This window comes from Oenanthe melanoleuca, unplaced genomic scaffold (genome assembly GCF_029582105.1).
Source record: "Oenanthe melanoleuca isolate GR-GAL-2019-014 unplaced genomic scaffold, OMel1.0 S001, whole genome shotgun sequence".
Classification (NCBI taxonomy): domain Eukaryota; kingdom Metazoa; phylum Chordata; class Aves; order Passeriformes; family Muscicapidae; genus Oenanthe; species Oenanthe melanoleuca.
In genome coordinates this window covers 825,088-841,278 of record NW_026612650.1, presented here as the reverse complement: position 1 = coordinate 841,278, position 16,191 = coordinate 825,088, and the positions used below count along the sequence as shown (strand labels likewise).

Sequence of the window (16,191 nt, the reverse complement as noted above, 5' to 3'; positions counted from 1 at the left end):
AATGTGGGATTCCATCTCAGAATTCCCTATATCCTTTCCTATAGAAAGGGTTTCTTTCACACAGAAGCTTCCAGAACAGAGAGGTGGGGCTGGCTGTGGGCTCTGATGGCTGCCTTTCATCTGCCCCTGAAACAATGGTTTTCCATGCTTTCCTTCCTATGGAAAAGAACCCTCCTTTTCCTCCAGGCATCCATGTCTGAAATTGATATTTCACCTCCAAAATGCTGTGTATCCCAAGATAGCTCCCAGACAAAATATGCCACTACCATCTAATCTGGCTGGGCTTGGTGATTGCCCTCATCTGCCCCTGCAACACTGAGGCTGGGTTGTTTCCTTCCTGTGCAGCCCATGGTGACACTTTGGATACTCCATGTATCCAAAGGACTGTTGTGACACTGTGAGGACCTCGTGGAACCATGACCATCATAATGACACTTCAGGGCCTCATGGAGCCAAAGGGCCATTCTGATTCTGCAGAAGCAAGGAGAACATTGTGGCACTGAGGGGCCACATAGAACCAAGGGGCCATGGAACAGATCTGGCTGGCTGGGCCTTCCTGGGGCCACCATACAGGTCTGGCTGATCCTCGTGTGTCGAGGGCTGCCTCTCATCAGCCCCTGGAGCACTGGGGCTATGTGCTTGCCTTCCTAGGGAAAAAAAACATCCCTCTTTCCCGGTGCCCATGGCTGAAATTGGTACATCACCTAAAGAGTTCCCTATATGCAAGAGTGACTCCCAGCCAATGTCTGCCAGGACAGGCAGCTCAGGTTGGCCTTGGCCTCCTGAAGTCTGTCCCTTATCTAGCACATAACACTGGGGCTCAGTGTTTTCCACCAAGTGGAAAAGAACTGCCCTTCTCACCTAGGTGTCAATGGCCAAAATTTGCATTCTACTTTCAAAATTACATCTATCCAAGGATTGCACAAGACAAATATAGCTAGGAAAAACAAGCCTGACTGCTTTGTCCTCTGGTTATTTTCTTAGACTATGAGCACAATCTTTCAATTTCTCAATAGCGTGGAGAGAGCCCACAGATCTCCCAAGGTGGGGTTTGGAGGCCTCAAGCACATGACCACCACACAGGGACAAAGGAACTCTGTGCTCAGTGGAGTGGCGAATGAGAACAGCAGACGAGAGCCATGGGCGTGATTGAAAGGTGGTTTCACAGATGGTGGGTCTTTTTGACATAGTAAAGAACAGCCAGAGAAAGAAAATTAATGCCAAGTGCAGTTGAGGAGGCCCAGAATGGTAAGAAATAAAAAGGATTTCAGACCTAGGGCAGGGCTGGGGTGCAAACCCGCTCCCAGAATGAGTCTGGAGCAGCCCAAGGCTTTGTGTGGCCAGGCAGAGGCAGGCAGGAGGCAGAGCTGTCAGCAAAGGAAGGGGCCAGTGAGGTGGGGCAGCTGGGGAATGACGACAGCCTGCCGGGACAGAGGTACAGGGCATGGACACCGTAGGACAGCCTGGGCTGCACAGGGCACAGGGATGGGCAGCAGCTGAAATGCCCTGCCAGAGCCAACTGCTGCAGCACTTGGGCCATGGCTGCTGGCCCTGGGCCTGAGGCCAGCAGGGCACAAGTGAGCCTTGCTGTGCTGGGGCCTCATTGCCTCCTTGTCTCTTCTCAGCAGCCTGGCAGGGGCTGCCCCATGGTCCTGCCCTTGGCATTGCACATCCCCAGAGCCCAGTGGCCCGGGAAGAGCCCTGAGCAATGAGGGAGGGACAGGATCTGCCTTGCCAGGGGCTGGGGCTCAGGCCTTGGCCCTTTGCATTCCTGAAACACATCCAGGTTTGGTCAGCATCTGAGACACCTTTCCCTTGTTTGTTCCCAGCTGTCATCACTGCCTCCAGTAATCTGTTTTAACATAAACCTTGGGACATTTTCTCAGTTGTGTCCCTCAGTGGGACCTATTTAACCTTCAAGAAACTTTGCAGTTTTAATCTGAGTTTGCGAGAAACTTCTTGAGAAGTTTTTTGAACACTCTCTCAGGGACTGAGTCTGATGTAAACAGCACCAAGGCCCTGAGAGGGTCATTTATGTCCTTGTGCTGTGTCTGTGCTGCTGAGCTGGGCTGGGCTCCTGGCTCAGCTCCCAAGCTCAACCAAGAAGACCTTCAAAAAGACATTTCTGCTGAGGAGCAGCTCCTCTCCCAGCCCAGCAGGGCTGAGGGCACTGCCTGCAGGCACTGATGGAACAGGAGCCAGGCACAGACAGGCTAGAGGCAATCAGGACTGCGAAGACATTGAGCTGAGACTTCACTTGAGGAAACATTGTTCCAGCTCATGACATGGTGAGTATGTGGGTGTAATAATGCCTTTGGTTTTAGCTTTTATAATTTTCAGATTCTCTGCTTCTTAATGTGCCTCTCTGAAACTTCATAATACATTTTAGTAAGTTCTCTTCACAGGCTAGTTAGACAAAACAATCTCTTCCCAGCTAAAGAATCAAGGACAGCTAGTACCCACAAATCATAAAACATGCTAAGGGCAGGGGGAAAGCCAGGGGTCTGAGACTCCATAACCTGGGGCTGTGGTTGGATTATTGATCCCCAAGGTGTAGATGAACCAAAACTTATAAGAGTGTAAAAAACTTGTGAGCAATATCCATCTTGGATTTGACTTGGGCATAGACCCTGCCAGGCTCTTGCACTGCCCAACGTGTACCCTTTCAATAAATACCTGTTTTATTCCATTTGTTTGTCTAGTCTCTGTGCCAGGTCAGCCTTTCCAGGACGACTCCTGCTGCCAGGGACAGCTGCAGGGGCTGAAGCTGGGGCTGCAGCCAGGGCTGCAGCCCTCAGGGATCTTGGCCAGCCCAGGGCATGTGTCACCTGCCAGAGGCAGCTCTCAGACTGTCTGGCAGCTCCCCATGGACTGTGGGGAGAAGTTGGAGGGGGAAGGAGCCACCCCCATCAGGGCAGATTCCTCCTGCCCTGGAGATGGTGCTGCATGGCCAGGGCTGCTCTCAGCATTCTCCTCAAGGGAAGGGAAAGGGGCTGTCAGGTGTGTCTGTGTCCCTGAGACTCCTGCACTGTCCCACTGGGCATCAGCAGATCTGCCTCTCATCTCCCTCACAAAGTGCCTCCTCACCCTCCTGTGCCTACAGACAGCAGCAGCAGCACCTTGGCTTGCAGCATCTCAGTTTGTCTGAGCTGCCCTTAAGGCCCTGCTGCCAGGGAGATGCCCCTGGGCAGTGCCCTGTGCTGGGTGGGGTGTGCAGGGCAGAGCTGAGCCCCCAGGGCTGGGCTGGGCTCTGGGAGCACTGGCAGGGACAAGGCTTGGATAGAGAGAAACAGCTCCCAGTAGGCATAACTCCAGGCAGCAGAGAGCCATACCAAACCTGGATATTCCATCCTGTCTAGCTGCACAGGGAAAGGGAGGTGGCTTTAGAGGAACTTACTTTGAAACCAGATCTTTCAAAATGTCCTCTTTATTTTTTCAAGCACATTTTACGTGCAATCATTCTGAAATACAGGCATGTGTGTATGAGCAAAGGGCCACTGTCTGGGACCAGCAGCTATGACTATACTCGGGCACAGGGAGCCCTGTGTTCTCTCTGGGCTCCCCAGTGTTCAGGCTCAGAGCAATGCCTAAAGAGGATTTCTCTCCCTTCAAAGAAAATAAAACCCCAAGCTCAAAGATAATAAAACAAAGTGAGAGAAATTTCCCCAATGAAAGAGAAGCAATTTTGAGTAAATCTCAAAGAAAATAGCATAGGATTGACACAAGGAACCTGTCCCAACTTATCTCTGTCTTCTTTTAACAGCCCACCATGTCCAGAAAGAAGCAATGTCCAACAGCAGCTCCATCAGCCACTTCCTCTGCTGCCATTGGCAGACACACGGCAGCAGCTGCAGCTCCTGCACTTCTGCCTCTTCCTGGGCATCTCCCTGGCTGCCCTCCTGGGCAACGGCCTCATCATCAGCGCCGTAGCCTGCGGCCACCACCTGCACACCCCCATGTTCTTCCTGCTCAACCTGGCCCTCACTGACCTGGGCTGCATCTGCACCACTGTCCCCAAAGCCATGCACAATTCCTCTGGGACACCAGGAACATCTCCTACTCAGGATGTGCTGCACAACTATTGACTTTTGCTTTTTTCATTTCAGCAGAGTTTTCCCTCCTGACCGTGATGTGCTACGACCGCTACGTGTCCATCTGCAAACCCCTGCACTATGGGACCCTCCTGGGCAGCAAAGCTTGTGCCCACATGGCAGCAGCTGCCTGGGCCAGTGGCTTTCTCACTGCTCTGCTGCACACAGCCAATACATTTTCCCTGCCATTGTGCAAGGGCAATGCCCTGGGCCAGTTCTTCTGTGAGGTCTCACAGATCCTCAAGCTCTCCTGCTCAAACTTCTACCTCAGGGAAGTTAGGTTTCTTGTGGTTAGTGCTTTTCTTTTTTTTAGCTGTTTTGTGTTCATTGTTTTCTCCTATGTGCAGATCTTCAGGGTTGTGCCGAGGATCCCCTCTGAGCAGGGATGGCACAAAGCCTTTTCCACCTGCCTCCCTCACCTGGCTGTGGTCTCCCTGTTCTTCAGCACTGGCACATTTGCCTACCTGAAGCCCCCCTCCACCTCCTCCCCGTCCCTGGATCTGTTCCTGTCAGTTCTGTACTCAGTGATGCCTCCAGCCCTGAACCCCCTCATGCACAGCCTGAGGAATCAAGGCTGCAGTGTTCTGCAAATGAACAAAATAAAAAAAATATTTTTCTATATGAGCTTGTATGAAAGCCATCATTGATTGTCTCTGGTGGGTGGTTTGTTGTTTTGCTCTTATGTTTCACCTGGTTTATTTTTTTTTGTATTGTCCATTAGGAAATGCCATTGTTTGTGCCCTTTCTCATTTTACATTTGTCAAACTTTTTGTGGCATGCAGTCTGTGTCAGTAAAGAGCTGTGCTCTCAGTGCCTTTCAATGAACTTAAGGATCTCCCACTAACATTTTCACAAGAGATCCCCCTTTTGTTCCCTTCTCTGGAGTTGCAGCAGCAATGTCTGTGTGCAGAGCTGGGGCAGATCAGTGCTGGCACAGCAGCTCTGCCCAGCAGCAGCAGCATTTGGTGTTGCCAGTGCTGCTCCGTGCCACTGCCCGCTGCCCTCCTGCCCCTCGTGTTGCTGCAGGGCCTGAGTGCTCTCGAGGCCGGGCACAGCTCTGGGGGTGGCAGTGCAGGGGCTGCAGCAGGGACAGGCCATGGGCACTGCTGGGGCAGCGCTGACACCTCAGGGCAGGGCCTGGGGGCTCCAGGCTCCTTGGCCAGTCTCTCTCCACAACACTTGGCCAGGCCAATGCTGAGCAGAGAAAACCCCCGTGAGCAGCCCCAGGCTGGCCGTGGGCAGGCTGGGGCAAACAGCATGGCTGGTGCTCTGCAAGGTCCCTGCAAGGGGGAGACCCTGGCAAGGAGCAGCAGAGCAGGGGCTGATCCATCCCCACTGTGCTGGACAGCCCAGGGCAGCGTCACAGAGCGTCCTCATGCACCTGCCAACAACATCCCCCCTCTGCAGCCCTGGCCTCTCCCCCAGCTCACACAGGTGCCGCATCCTTGCAGGCACAGACACGGCAGCACTGGCTCAGGAGCCCCTGTTTGCACTGCACAGAGCAGGTGTCAGCACCCCCATGGTGCTGCTGTGGGGAGATGGAGCTGAGTGAGCACAAATGCCATCAGCCCCTGGGGCCAGCAAGGGCTGGGGGATGGGAGGGAAACCACTCAGGTTTGTTGTGACCACTGAATTCAGCCAGAAAGTTTGTTCCCATGAGCTGTGAGTTTACTGTCAAACTGCAGATGATGTTGCTCAGAGCCAGGGCTGTCTGGCAGCCAACCCAAACTGCCCTGAGAATTCCCTTTGCTTCGCCTTTGCTTTCTCTCCTCTTTCCTCATCCAGGTATCTTCCTCTTGCCCATCATTTTCCCCTTCCCTGCAAACACCTCATCCCTATTTTCCCTTTCTTCTCTGGCCCCACTCTCCAGTTCAGTTCCTGAGCTGGCACCATGGGAATGTCCCTTGGAGAGCAGGATCATCCTACAAGTGCTGCAGGAATTGTCTGCAGGGTCCTGCAGTGCCTCGTGCTGCTCCCTTGCCAGAGGCACCACAGGCCAGGGGGGCACATCTGGGCTGCTGTGTCTGGGTGTGGGGCTCCCTGTTCTGGGCACTGAGGAGGGGCTGGAGAGGCTCTGCAGGACTGACAGGATGGGCTTTGGGGCTGTGGGGAGAAGCTGAGGGACCTGGGCTGCTGGACCTTCTGAACAGGAGGCCTAGGGCTCATCCTGAAACTGCTCCAGGGGTGGTTTCAGAGAATCACAGAATCAGCCAGGATGGAAAAGGCCTTGGAGATCAGCAAGTCCAACCTGTGCCCTGACACCACCTTGTCTCCATGAGCCTCCTCTTATCCACGATAAACAACTCCAGCTCCCTCAGCCACTCCTCCCAAGACTTGTTTTCCATAATTCTCGCCAGCCTTTTTGCCCTTCTCTGGATATGCTCCAGACCCTCCATGTTCTTCCTAAATTGGGGACTTCCAACTGTCCTTGCAGTGCAACAATGGCCCCTTGATTCCTTTCGGCCCCAGGCTCTCACAAGGCTCTCCTTGGTTCTGCAGTGGCACAATGGTCCCTTGGTTCCACAAGGCCCTGCAGTATCACAGTGGCCTCTGTGGTTCCAGCAGGACCCAGGCTATCACAATGGACTCCTGGCTTCCATGTAGCCCCACAGTTTCACAGTGGCCCGTTGGCTCTGTGATGCCATGTCATACACAGTGTCACTCTGGTCCTCTCAGTTCCACGAGGCCCCACAGTGTCACAATGGCCCCTTACTTCCCCAGAGCCCTGCAGTGTCACAATCATCACAGAATCACCCAGGCTAGAAAAGACCTTTGAGAGCATCGAGTCCAACTTGTGGCCTAACATCACCTTGTCACCCAGACCATGGCACTCAGTGCCACATCCAGTCTATGCTGAAACACTTCCAGGGACAGTGACTCACCCACTTCTCTGGGCAGCCCATTCCAATGCCCAATCACACTCTTTGTGAAGAATATTTCCTAATGTACAGCCTAAACATTCAGTGCTGCAGCTTTGAAGCTGCCCCTCCTTGTCCTGTCACTGTTCTCTGGGAAAAGAGTCTGACCCTCCCCTGGCTGCACCCTCCTGTCAGGGAGCTGTAGAGATTGATGAGGTCTCCCTGAGCCTCCTCTTCTCCAGGATAAACAACCCCAGCTCCCTCAGCTTCTCCTCATGGAACTTGTGTTCCAGATCCCTCACCACCCTTGTTGCCCTTCTCTGGACGTGCTCCAGCCCCTCCATGTCCTTCCTAAACTGGGGGGCCCAGAAATGGACACAGCACTCAAGGTGCTGCCCAACCAGTGCTGAGCACAGGGGAAGAATCACTGCCCTGGTCCTGCTGGCCAGAACATTCCTGATCCATAGGAGTTCCAGGGGTGGGATGAGGGATATGGTGGGGAGGGGTTGGGGACAAAGTCTGATTGACTGTCAGCCATGAAGGGTCTTGATTTTCATACCTATTCAGACTGCAAGGTGTGGGGGTCAATATCTGTTTGACATTGCTGATATCAATCAGGAACAAGAAAAAGAAAACCACACAAAACTGTCCCCCTCTGAGTTGTTTCCAATATAGTATATTTACTTTGAATACACTTCTGGAATCTGTCTAATTAACCACAGAAGAATTGAAAACTTAAATTATTCCCAGGGGCTTTTCTTGTGTGGGTGTTTTGAACAAATGTTTATGAGTCCTTGTCACTGAATTTCTGAACTGAAGAGCTCAAGAAAGAAGAGGCTTTCAGAAAAGTAAAATTCACCAGCAACATCCAAGTTGCTGAGGATCCATCCTCATCAGAGCAGCAATGAACAGAAATGGGCACAGCTTTGTGGCTGCCCCAGCTCTGGGATGGGCCCTGGGCCTGGAGCAGGAGCAGCTCTGCAGGGCCCCAAGGCCGGGGCTGTTGTGCTGGCCTGGGCAGATGGGATGGCAGCAGGGGCTGCAGAGCTCTCAGGAGCTCAGGGAGAGGGGAGCAGGGCACACAGGGAGCCTCCTTTTGCCTTGGCCAAGCACCTTGCCCATGGCTGGGGCTGAGTCCTCTCTGAGCTGCAGCTGCTGCTGTGCCCTTGCCAGGCGCTGAGGCCGTGGGGCCACTGCCCAGAGCCCCCTGCCCTGAGCAGAGCTGTGGGGCCAGAGCCGGCTGGGCTGTGCTGGGGAGAGGCCCTTGGTGCTGCACAGAGCTCAGGGCAGCTGGCACAGCTTGCAGGGAGCTGGGCTGGCCTGAGAGAGCCTGCAGAGAAAGCAGCAGTGTCCATCTCAGCCTGGCTGAGCGTGCTGGGGCAGGACTCAGCCCAGGCCTTGTGGGGCAGGGCAGCGCCTGGGGAAGGCATTGGAAACAGGCAAGTGGCCCAGAGAGGAGGCTGCTCTGTGCCCTTGGTGGCATGCACAGAGCAGGGAGGGGGCCCAGGACATTTGTCACCGCCAGCCTCTGTCCCCAGACATTGCCAGTCGTGGCTGCTGAGCCCAGGTTTTCCCTGGGCTGAGTTTGGCTGTGGCCCAGCTCCATCCTCCTGCGGGGCTCAGGGCCTGTTCCCGGCCATGGCCAGCCCTGCCCGGCCTCTCTGCTGGCCCAGAGCCCGGCAGAGCCCGGGGCAGGGCTGTCAGTGCAGCCCACAGGTGCCACGGTCTGTGCAGGAGCTGGCAGAGGCTGCCCAGCAGGGAGGCCATGGGGCACAGAGCCCCAGGGCTGCTGTGGGCACCACGGCTGCACTTCCAGCTCCAGAGGAGATGTGACAGATGGGAGCTGAGACAAATAACTGCTGGATTCTTTAGTGTGTTTGCTCATACAGGTGATCTGCATCCATATGTAGAGGAAGTGTTTTGTATGAGATAACACTGGTAGAGTGATAAAAATATTATTATTTAACTGATTTTTTTTTTTTCCTTTATAATACATGAGAAAAAAAAGACACATATGATCAGAAGAGCATTTTGCAGATGACAAGAGACTCAATAATGTTGCAGTAGTGAAAATTGTTCAAGTACTTTCCTCAGGACTTCCTTTGAGATATGAGGTAACCACCAGAGGCCAAGACCAGCCAGAGCTCTCTGTCCTGATAGCTTTGGCTGGAAGAATCTTGCATACAGGGAATTTTTTACAGGAATATCAATTTTGGGCATGGGCTTCTGGAAACATGGATGGTTCTTTTCCATAGGAAGGAAAGCACAGGGTCCCAGTTCTCCAGGGCCTGATGAGAGGCAGACCTCGACATGCCAAGGTCAGCCAGACCTGTCAGGTGGCCCCCGGGAGGCCAAACCAGCCAGACCACCTTGATTCCATGAGGCCCTGTAGTGTCACAATGTTCTCCTTGCTTCTGCAGAGACACAATGGCCCCTTGCTTCGATGAGGCCCTGCAGGGTCACAGTGGGCTTTTGGCTTCGTGGGCCCCACAGTGTCACAATGGTCTCCCTGATTCCATGGGGCCTTGCAGTGCCACAATGCTCTCCATGGATCCACGGTGCTCTGCAGGATCACAACGGCCCTTTGGCTGCACGAGGCCCTGCAATGCAGCAATGGGCTCTTGGTTCCACAAAGCCCTGCTGCTTCACACTGGCCCCTTGGGACCATGCGACCCTGCAGTGCCACAGTGATGCCCCTGGTGCCATATCACCCAACAGTGTCACAATGGCCCCTTGGATACACAGTGTCCCCACAGTGTCACAATGGCCCCTTGGATACACAGTGTCCCCACAGTGTCACAATAGCCCCTTCATTTCAGGATGCCCCAAAATGTCACAATGGTCTCCATAGGAAGGAAACAACCCAGACCCAGTGTTTCCTCAGCACATGAGGGGCAGTCACTAGAGGACAAGCACAGCCAGATTAGATGGCAGTGGCAGTTTTTTTCTGCGAGCTATCCTTGGATACACTGAATTTTTGAGCTGGAATATTTATTTCAGACGTGGACATCTGGAAGAAAAGGACGGTTCTTTTCCATAGGAAGGAAAGCAAGGACTACCAGGGGCAGGTGAAAGGTGGTCATCAGAGGCCAAGGCCAGCCAGACCTTTCTGCCCCGGCAGCTTTTATTTGAAAGTAATACTTGCATACAGGAAATTTTGGAGGTGGAATCCCACATCCAGCCATTTCTGCTTAGATAAAAAGGATGGTTCTTTTTATAGGAGGGAAAGCACAGAGTCCAAGTGTTTCAAAGTCAGAAGAGGAGACAGGTAACTCCTGGGAGACCAAGCCAAACAGACCTGTTTGTCTTGGCTGCTTTCATAATGAGAAATCCTTGGATAAGCAGAATTTTGGGGGCTGAGTCTCAATTTTGACCACGGACGCCTTGAGGAAAACAATGGTTCTTTTCCATAGGAAGGAAAGCACTGAGCCCCAGTGTTTCAAAAGCAGGTGAGAGGCACCATCAAGAGGCCAAGAGCAGCCAGACCTGTCTGTCCTGGCAGCTTTCACCTGGGAGTTATCCTTGCATGTACAGAGTTTTGGAGGTGGAATCCCAATTTTGGCCATGGGTGCGTGGTCAAGGTGGATGGTTTTTTTCAATAAGAAATAAAAGTGTGAAGCCAAAGTGTTTTGGAACAAGATGAGAGGTGGCCACCCATGGCCAAGCCAGCCAGATCCTATCTCTCCTGAATGCTTTCATCTGGGGGCTGTCCTTGGACATGGGGATCTTTGGAATTGGAATCTCGATTTTGGTTGTGGGTATCTGGAATGGAAGAAGAGTTCTCTTCATTAGGAAAGCACAGAGTACCCGTGGTTCAAACACAGAGAGCCTGACCTGAGGAAGCCAAGGCCAAACACTCTTGTCAGTCATGGCAATTTTTGTCTGGGAGCTATCATCGAATATAGGGAATTCTGGAGGTGGATTCCCAAATTTGGCCATGGGTGCTTGGACATGAAAGGTGCTTTATTTCCACAGGAAAGAAAAGCACATGGTCCCAGTGTTCCAAAGGCAGATGAAAAGTGGCCATTGGGAGGCCAAGCCAGGCAGATCTGCCTGTCCTGGCAGATTTCATCTGGGAACAATCTTTGCATATGAGGAAATTTGGAGGAGGAGGAATCCCAATTTTGGCCATGGACACCGGGAGAAGAAGGACAGTTCTTTTCCGCAGGAAGGAAAACACAGAGCCCTAGTGCTTCAGGGGCAGATGGGCATCAGCCCTTGACATGCCAAGGTCAGCCAGACCTGTCAGGTGGCCCCTGGGAGGCCCAGCCAGTCAGACCTGTTCAGTGTTCCCTTGGTTCCATGGGGCCCACAGTGTCACAATGTTGTCCTTGATTCCGTGAGTCCCTGTAGTGTCACAGTATTGTCCTTGCAATAATATTCTCCCTGCTTCTGTAGTGTCACAATGGCCCCTTGCTTCCATAAGGTCCTGCAGTGTCACCATGGCCCCGGGCTCTGTGCGGCCCCACTGTGTCACAATGGCTCCTTGGTTCTATGGCCCCACAGCTTCATCACTGACCCTTGGTTCCATAAGGGTTCTGAGTTTCACAAGGGTCCCACTGATTCCCTGAGGCACCAGAGTGTCACAATGGTCTCCTTGATTCCATGAGATTCCTGAGTGTTTCCATGGTTTCCCTTGGATCCACTGTCACCATGGCCCCTTGGCACCATGAGGTTCTGTACTGTCAACAATGTTCCAATGAGTCCTTGATGTGTCATAATGGCTCCTTGGTTCTGTGACATTCCACTGTGTCATGCACAGAAAATCACACTATGAAAATCCAGTGTCCATAAAGGGGACAGAGGAGTCTGAACTTTATTTGAATAAAGGGAAAGAGCCCACCAGGACACATGCCCATGGGCTTTTCTCTCTCGAGGTTCTGGAGGGTGCAGCCTCCTTTTATCCTTAGCTCCTGGCCCTCTACGTTTCCCGCACTGGCCAAACTACTAGGAATGTACAGCCTTCCCAAAATGCCTGCCACATCTTCCCCTCTTGAACCTGGCATTTTACCCCGAAGTTCATAAACTCAAACTCATGGAGACCCACTTGTTTCATGAGCCAAGCTGTCTGGGCTCGGTGATAATCCTGCTGCTTTAAGTTAATAGAGACATTAAGACCCATTTCAAAGATATTAACACCCATACCATCATTCATCAAATTTCCTGAAAAGGCATCTTCCCTATCAGTCACAATGTACTCATCAGTTCATGTGGAGAGTTAGGGAAAAGCGTGCGGAAGAAATCGAGATGTACGGATAGATAGGAAACCCCCTCCCCCTCATAGACTCTCTGCTCCGGACCAGAGCTCACAGCCGGACGTGAGCTAGAGGAAATGACCCCTACTACCTAGGCTAAAAGACCCTTGCAACCCCTCAATAAACGCCATTTTGCTGTCCACCACATTGGTGTCCTGGAGCTGATGGACCGAGCGACCCTGGGTTAGGGCCACGGTGCTGGACTTGGACCAGATCGCCTGCAACAAACTGGTGCCGAAACCCAGGAAACGTCGGGAATCGGGGTTCGCCTGACAAAGTGCCTGCGGCTGTTCTGCTGGGTTTGAACAGCGAGGAAGACGTCCCTGGACCCACGAGGAGCATGGACACTGTCACGAAGGTCGTGAGATCCACATGCAGTGGAGTATTGATTGTAAGCTTCGGGATTTTATTCCCGCAGTGCTGAGATTGATTAAGCTGGGGGCTATAGAAAACCTGGTAGAAATTCTCCCTCCGGAGATATGGGATAAATGCATTACTGCCCTAGCTGAGGACACCATGTCCTCGGCTCAGCGAAACCCATTAAATCGTGGGGCCAAGTTATCTTAGGCTTTGCGGGCTGCCCGGCAAGAGCAGGAAACCTGGAAAGCCTCGCAAACTTGTTTATTAGCCACGCCGGAGCTGGGGATAGGGGCGGCTACCTAAACTGCAGACCCAGCTGACCGCGTGGACATATGGACCCCGGAACCCCCTCTGCACCCCCCCAGTTCGGACTCACCGCCACCGGAGGGGGGGAAAGCGTACGGGCTTTGTGGCAGGGGCTGATGGAGGAGGCACAGAGTGCTGTTATAATATATAATATAATATATAATAACTCGCGGCAGCAGATAAAAAGTTACCTCCACCATATGAGTTTAAAAATGGCACCAAGCCACATGGTAGGGGAGGGGCGCTGACGCGAGGGGCGGACATCAGAGGCTTGCTGAACAGCACAAGTGCAGATGAGTAGGAAGGAGGGACAGCCCCCGAGATGGAGCGTGAGACCAGTCACAGAGCTCATTTTAAATCAGGTCCTTATAGGGCAAGAACCTCCCCCAGCAGGAGGCGGGGGGATCCCAGGGGGAGGGAACGGCCCGGCCCCCGGGGGATGGGGCGTGGGCGGAGCCCGAGAAAAAGGCTGAGTAGCCCGGAAACGTCTAGCCAGTCGACCGGCTCTGACTCTGACCAGAGCTGGGACAGCTGGTCAGAGGAATGGTCGGAAGAGGAACCCGACGTCGCTTGCAGCTTTCATAAGAAGGGAGCTGCAAAATATAATACCACTAGCTATAACCCTCTGGCATGGGTGAGGGGGACATCAGACACAAATCGAACCCCCCTTACAGACTGGCATAAGTTAAAAATAGCATGCGCGGAGTGGGATCCGTCTGCCAAGTTGGTATTCCGGTCAGAGTGGGGGGTGCAGAAAGAAACCAGAGAACATATTCACCAGTAAATCCAAAAGATGTGCAGGCAATCGTTAAGGCAGTCGCTGACAAAGGGCTTAATTCTGCCATGGTTTCTACACTAATTGATAGCATTTTTGGAGGCGATAATATGCTCCCCTTTGATATCAAACAGACTTGCAGATTAATCTTTAATGGGGCGGGGATGATCATTTTTAAGCAAGATTGGGAGGACAATTGTGCAAAGCAGCTAACCCTAGTAACTGGGGAAAACCATCCTTTGCATGGCTCGAGCATACAGAGGCTGATGGGCAGAGATCCAGCTATGATTACCCCACAAGCACAGGCAGAGGGCCTGCGAGCCCATGAGGTCATGACAACCACTCGTGCTGCCCGAGAAGCCATCCGTACTGCCTCTAAAGCAATAGCCAGACCATCACCATGGTCCACTATCAAGCAGAGCGAGAGTGAAAGCTTCACTCAGTTTGTGGACCGCCTCCAGGCAGCATTAAACTGCTCTACACTGCCCTCAGAAGCAAAGGGACCTGTGTTAGAAGACTGCTTATGCCAGCAGTGCAATTCAGCCACCAAAGACATTCTAAGATCACTGCCACCTGGGTCTAATACCGCAGCCATGATCAGACATGTAGCAAAGGAAGAATACCTCGCTCCCATTCAAGCAGCAGTTTGCACTGCAATAACCAGTGTAATGGCATGCTCTTACACTAAGTAAACTCAAAAAAAGAGATCACAGCTAACCATAGCTCCAGACACAAAACACAAATGCCAAAATCTACCTCCTCCCCATCCAATCTCCTAGCCAAACCCACCCTCTCCAACCCATTCCTAAGCGTGTTAACCTTTTGTGTCCAAGTTTTAATTGTCCCCGGAGTCCAGTATCACCAGGAAGAAGAAGTGTACCGCCTGCTTGAGGAACCAGGCCGACTCCACAAGCGAGAAGTAATAACAGGCATCACCATCGCAATGCTCCTCAGTTTAGGAGCTACCGGTGCTGCCACAGGCATCTCAGCCCTCTCAAAACAACATCAAGGCCTGGCCCAACTGCAGATGACAGTAGACAAGGACTTGCAGAGGATTGAGAAATCCATTTCTTCCCTGGAAAAATCCCTTTCCTCACTCTCAGAAGTCGTCCTCCAAAACAGGTGAGGACTGGACCTTCTGCTCATGCAGCGAGGAGGCCTGTGTGCCGCCTTGAAAGAGGAATGCTGCTTTTATGCAGACCACACTGGAGTCGTTAGAGACTCCATGGCCGAACTGAGAGACTGAGTAAACCTCAGAAAAATGGACAGAGAAGCTCAACAAGGCTGGTTTGAATCCTGGTTCAACCGGTCCCCATGGCTCGCCACCCTAATTTCTACCCTAATAGGTCCACTCACTATAATCTTACTAACACTAATTTTTGGGCCCTGCATATTGAATAAATTAGTACTATTCGTTAAAAAGCATTTAGAAACTGTTAACATTGGGTTTGTTGACCGCCGACAAATGCTATAAAGTGTACCTGTTACTAACACGTTTACAATTTTATACTAACTTTACTAATCCACAAAATTTTGTAATGTCTACACTTTATAATTTTATATGATTTTTACTAGTCATGAGGGAGGGGGAAACTGTGGAGAGTTAGGGATATGCGTGCAGAAGAAATCAGGATGTACGGGCAGATAGAAAACCCTCTCCCTCTCATAGACTCTCTGCTCCGGACCAGAGCTCACAGCCGGACGTGAGCTAGAGGAAATGACCCTACTACCTAGGCTATAAAGACCCTTGTAACACCTCAATAAACGCCATTTGCTGTCCACCACATTGGTGTCCTGGAGCTGATGGACCGAGTGACTCTGGGATAGGGCCACGGTGCTGGACTTGGACCAGGTCGCCAGGCAACACAGGACCATGTGGCCGGTGCTGGGGCCATGCGGCCAGGGCCGTGCGGAGCCAGGGGGCCCCCAAGCCAGGGACTTCCTGCAGAGCCGGTGCCGGCCTGGGCCACCCGTTTTGCCCGGAGTCGGACCGGGGGCCAGCGTCCCGCCCGGAGGCCACGGCACTTCCAAAGGCTGGGAACCGAAAGAGAGACAGCCAACCAGATCCACTATGATTTGTGAAAACGAAATAACTTTTCATTGTTTTCCTGAGCTGTGTATCACCAAATCATCTCTCTGATTGGTGCCAGCAGCTCACAAGGGAAGCTCCCAGTGACAGGAGAGCCCCTCCCACTCCCCAGTCTCATGGAGCTTGCCCTCAGGTGAATCCGCCCCTCCCCAAAAGCACGTGAAACCAACACCAAAAGAAACCCCACTCAGGAACCACATGCTCAGTACAGACTGCCTGGAATGATGTCACCTTTCTACAAGGGACAGTGTGACCAGATCTGATATCTGTAAGCAGAATTCTCGGAGTCTTTCAGCTGAATTCTCTGTCCCTGTCCTTTCCCTGGATCTCTTGCAAGAGATCTGCAGATGGAAGCTGCTGGTGCCATTCTCACCTTTAACCCTCTTTGGAATGCAGACAGATGTTCCAGGTGTTTTAAGCAGTTGCTGCTCAATGTTCATGCAAGCTTTGTATCTCA

General features: G+C 52.4%; 1 protein-coding gene across 1 annotated transcript in view; it reads left to right on the top strand.

The window, feature by feature from the left end:
- Positions 1 to 4,165: 4,165 nt before the first annotated feature.
- Positions 4,166 to 16,191, top strand: part of LOC130265937 (olfactory receptor 14A16-like) — a gene marked incomplete at its 5' end in the record, with an annotated part of 25,441 nt that continues 13,415 nt past the window's right edge. The window contains one exon of the mRNA XM_056515278.1: positions 4,166 to 4,672. Coding sequence (XP_056371253.1) covers positions 4,166 to 4,672 — 507 coding nt within the window. The remainder of the gene's footprint in view (positions 4,673 to 16,191) is intronic.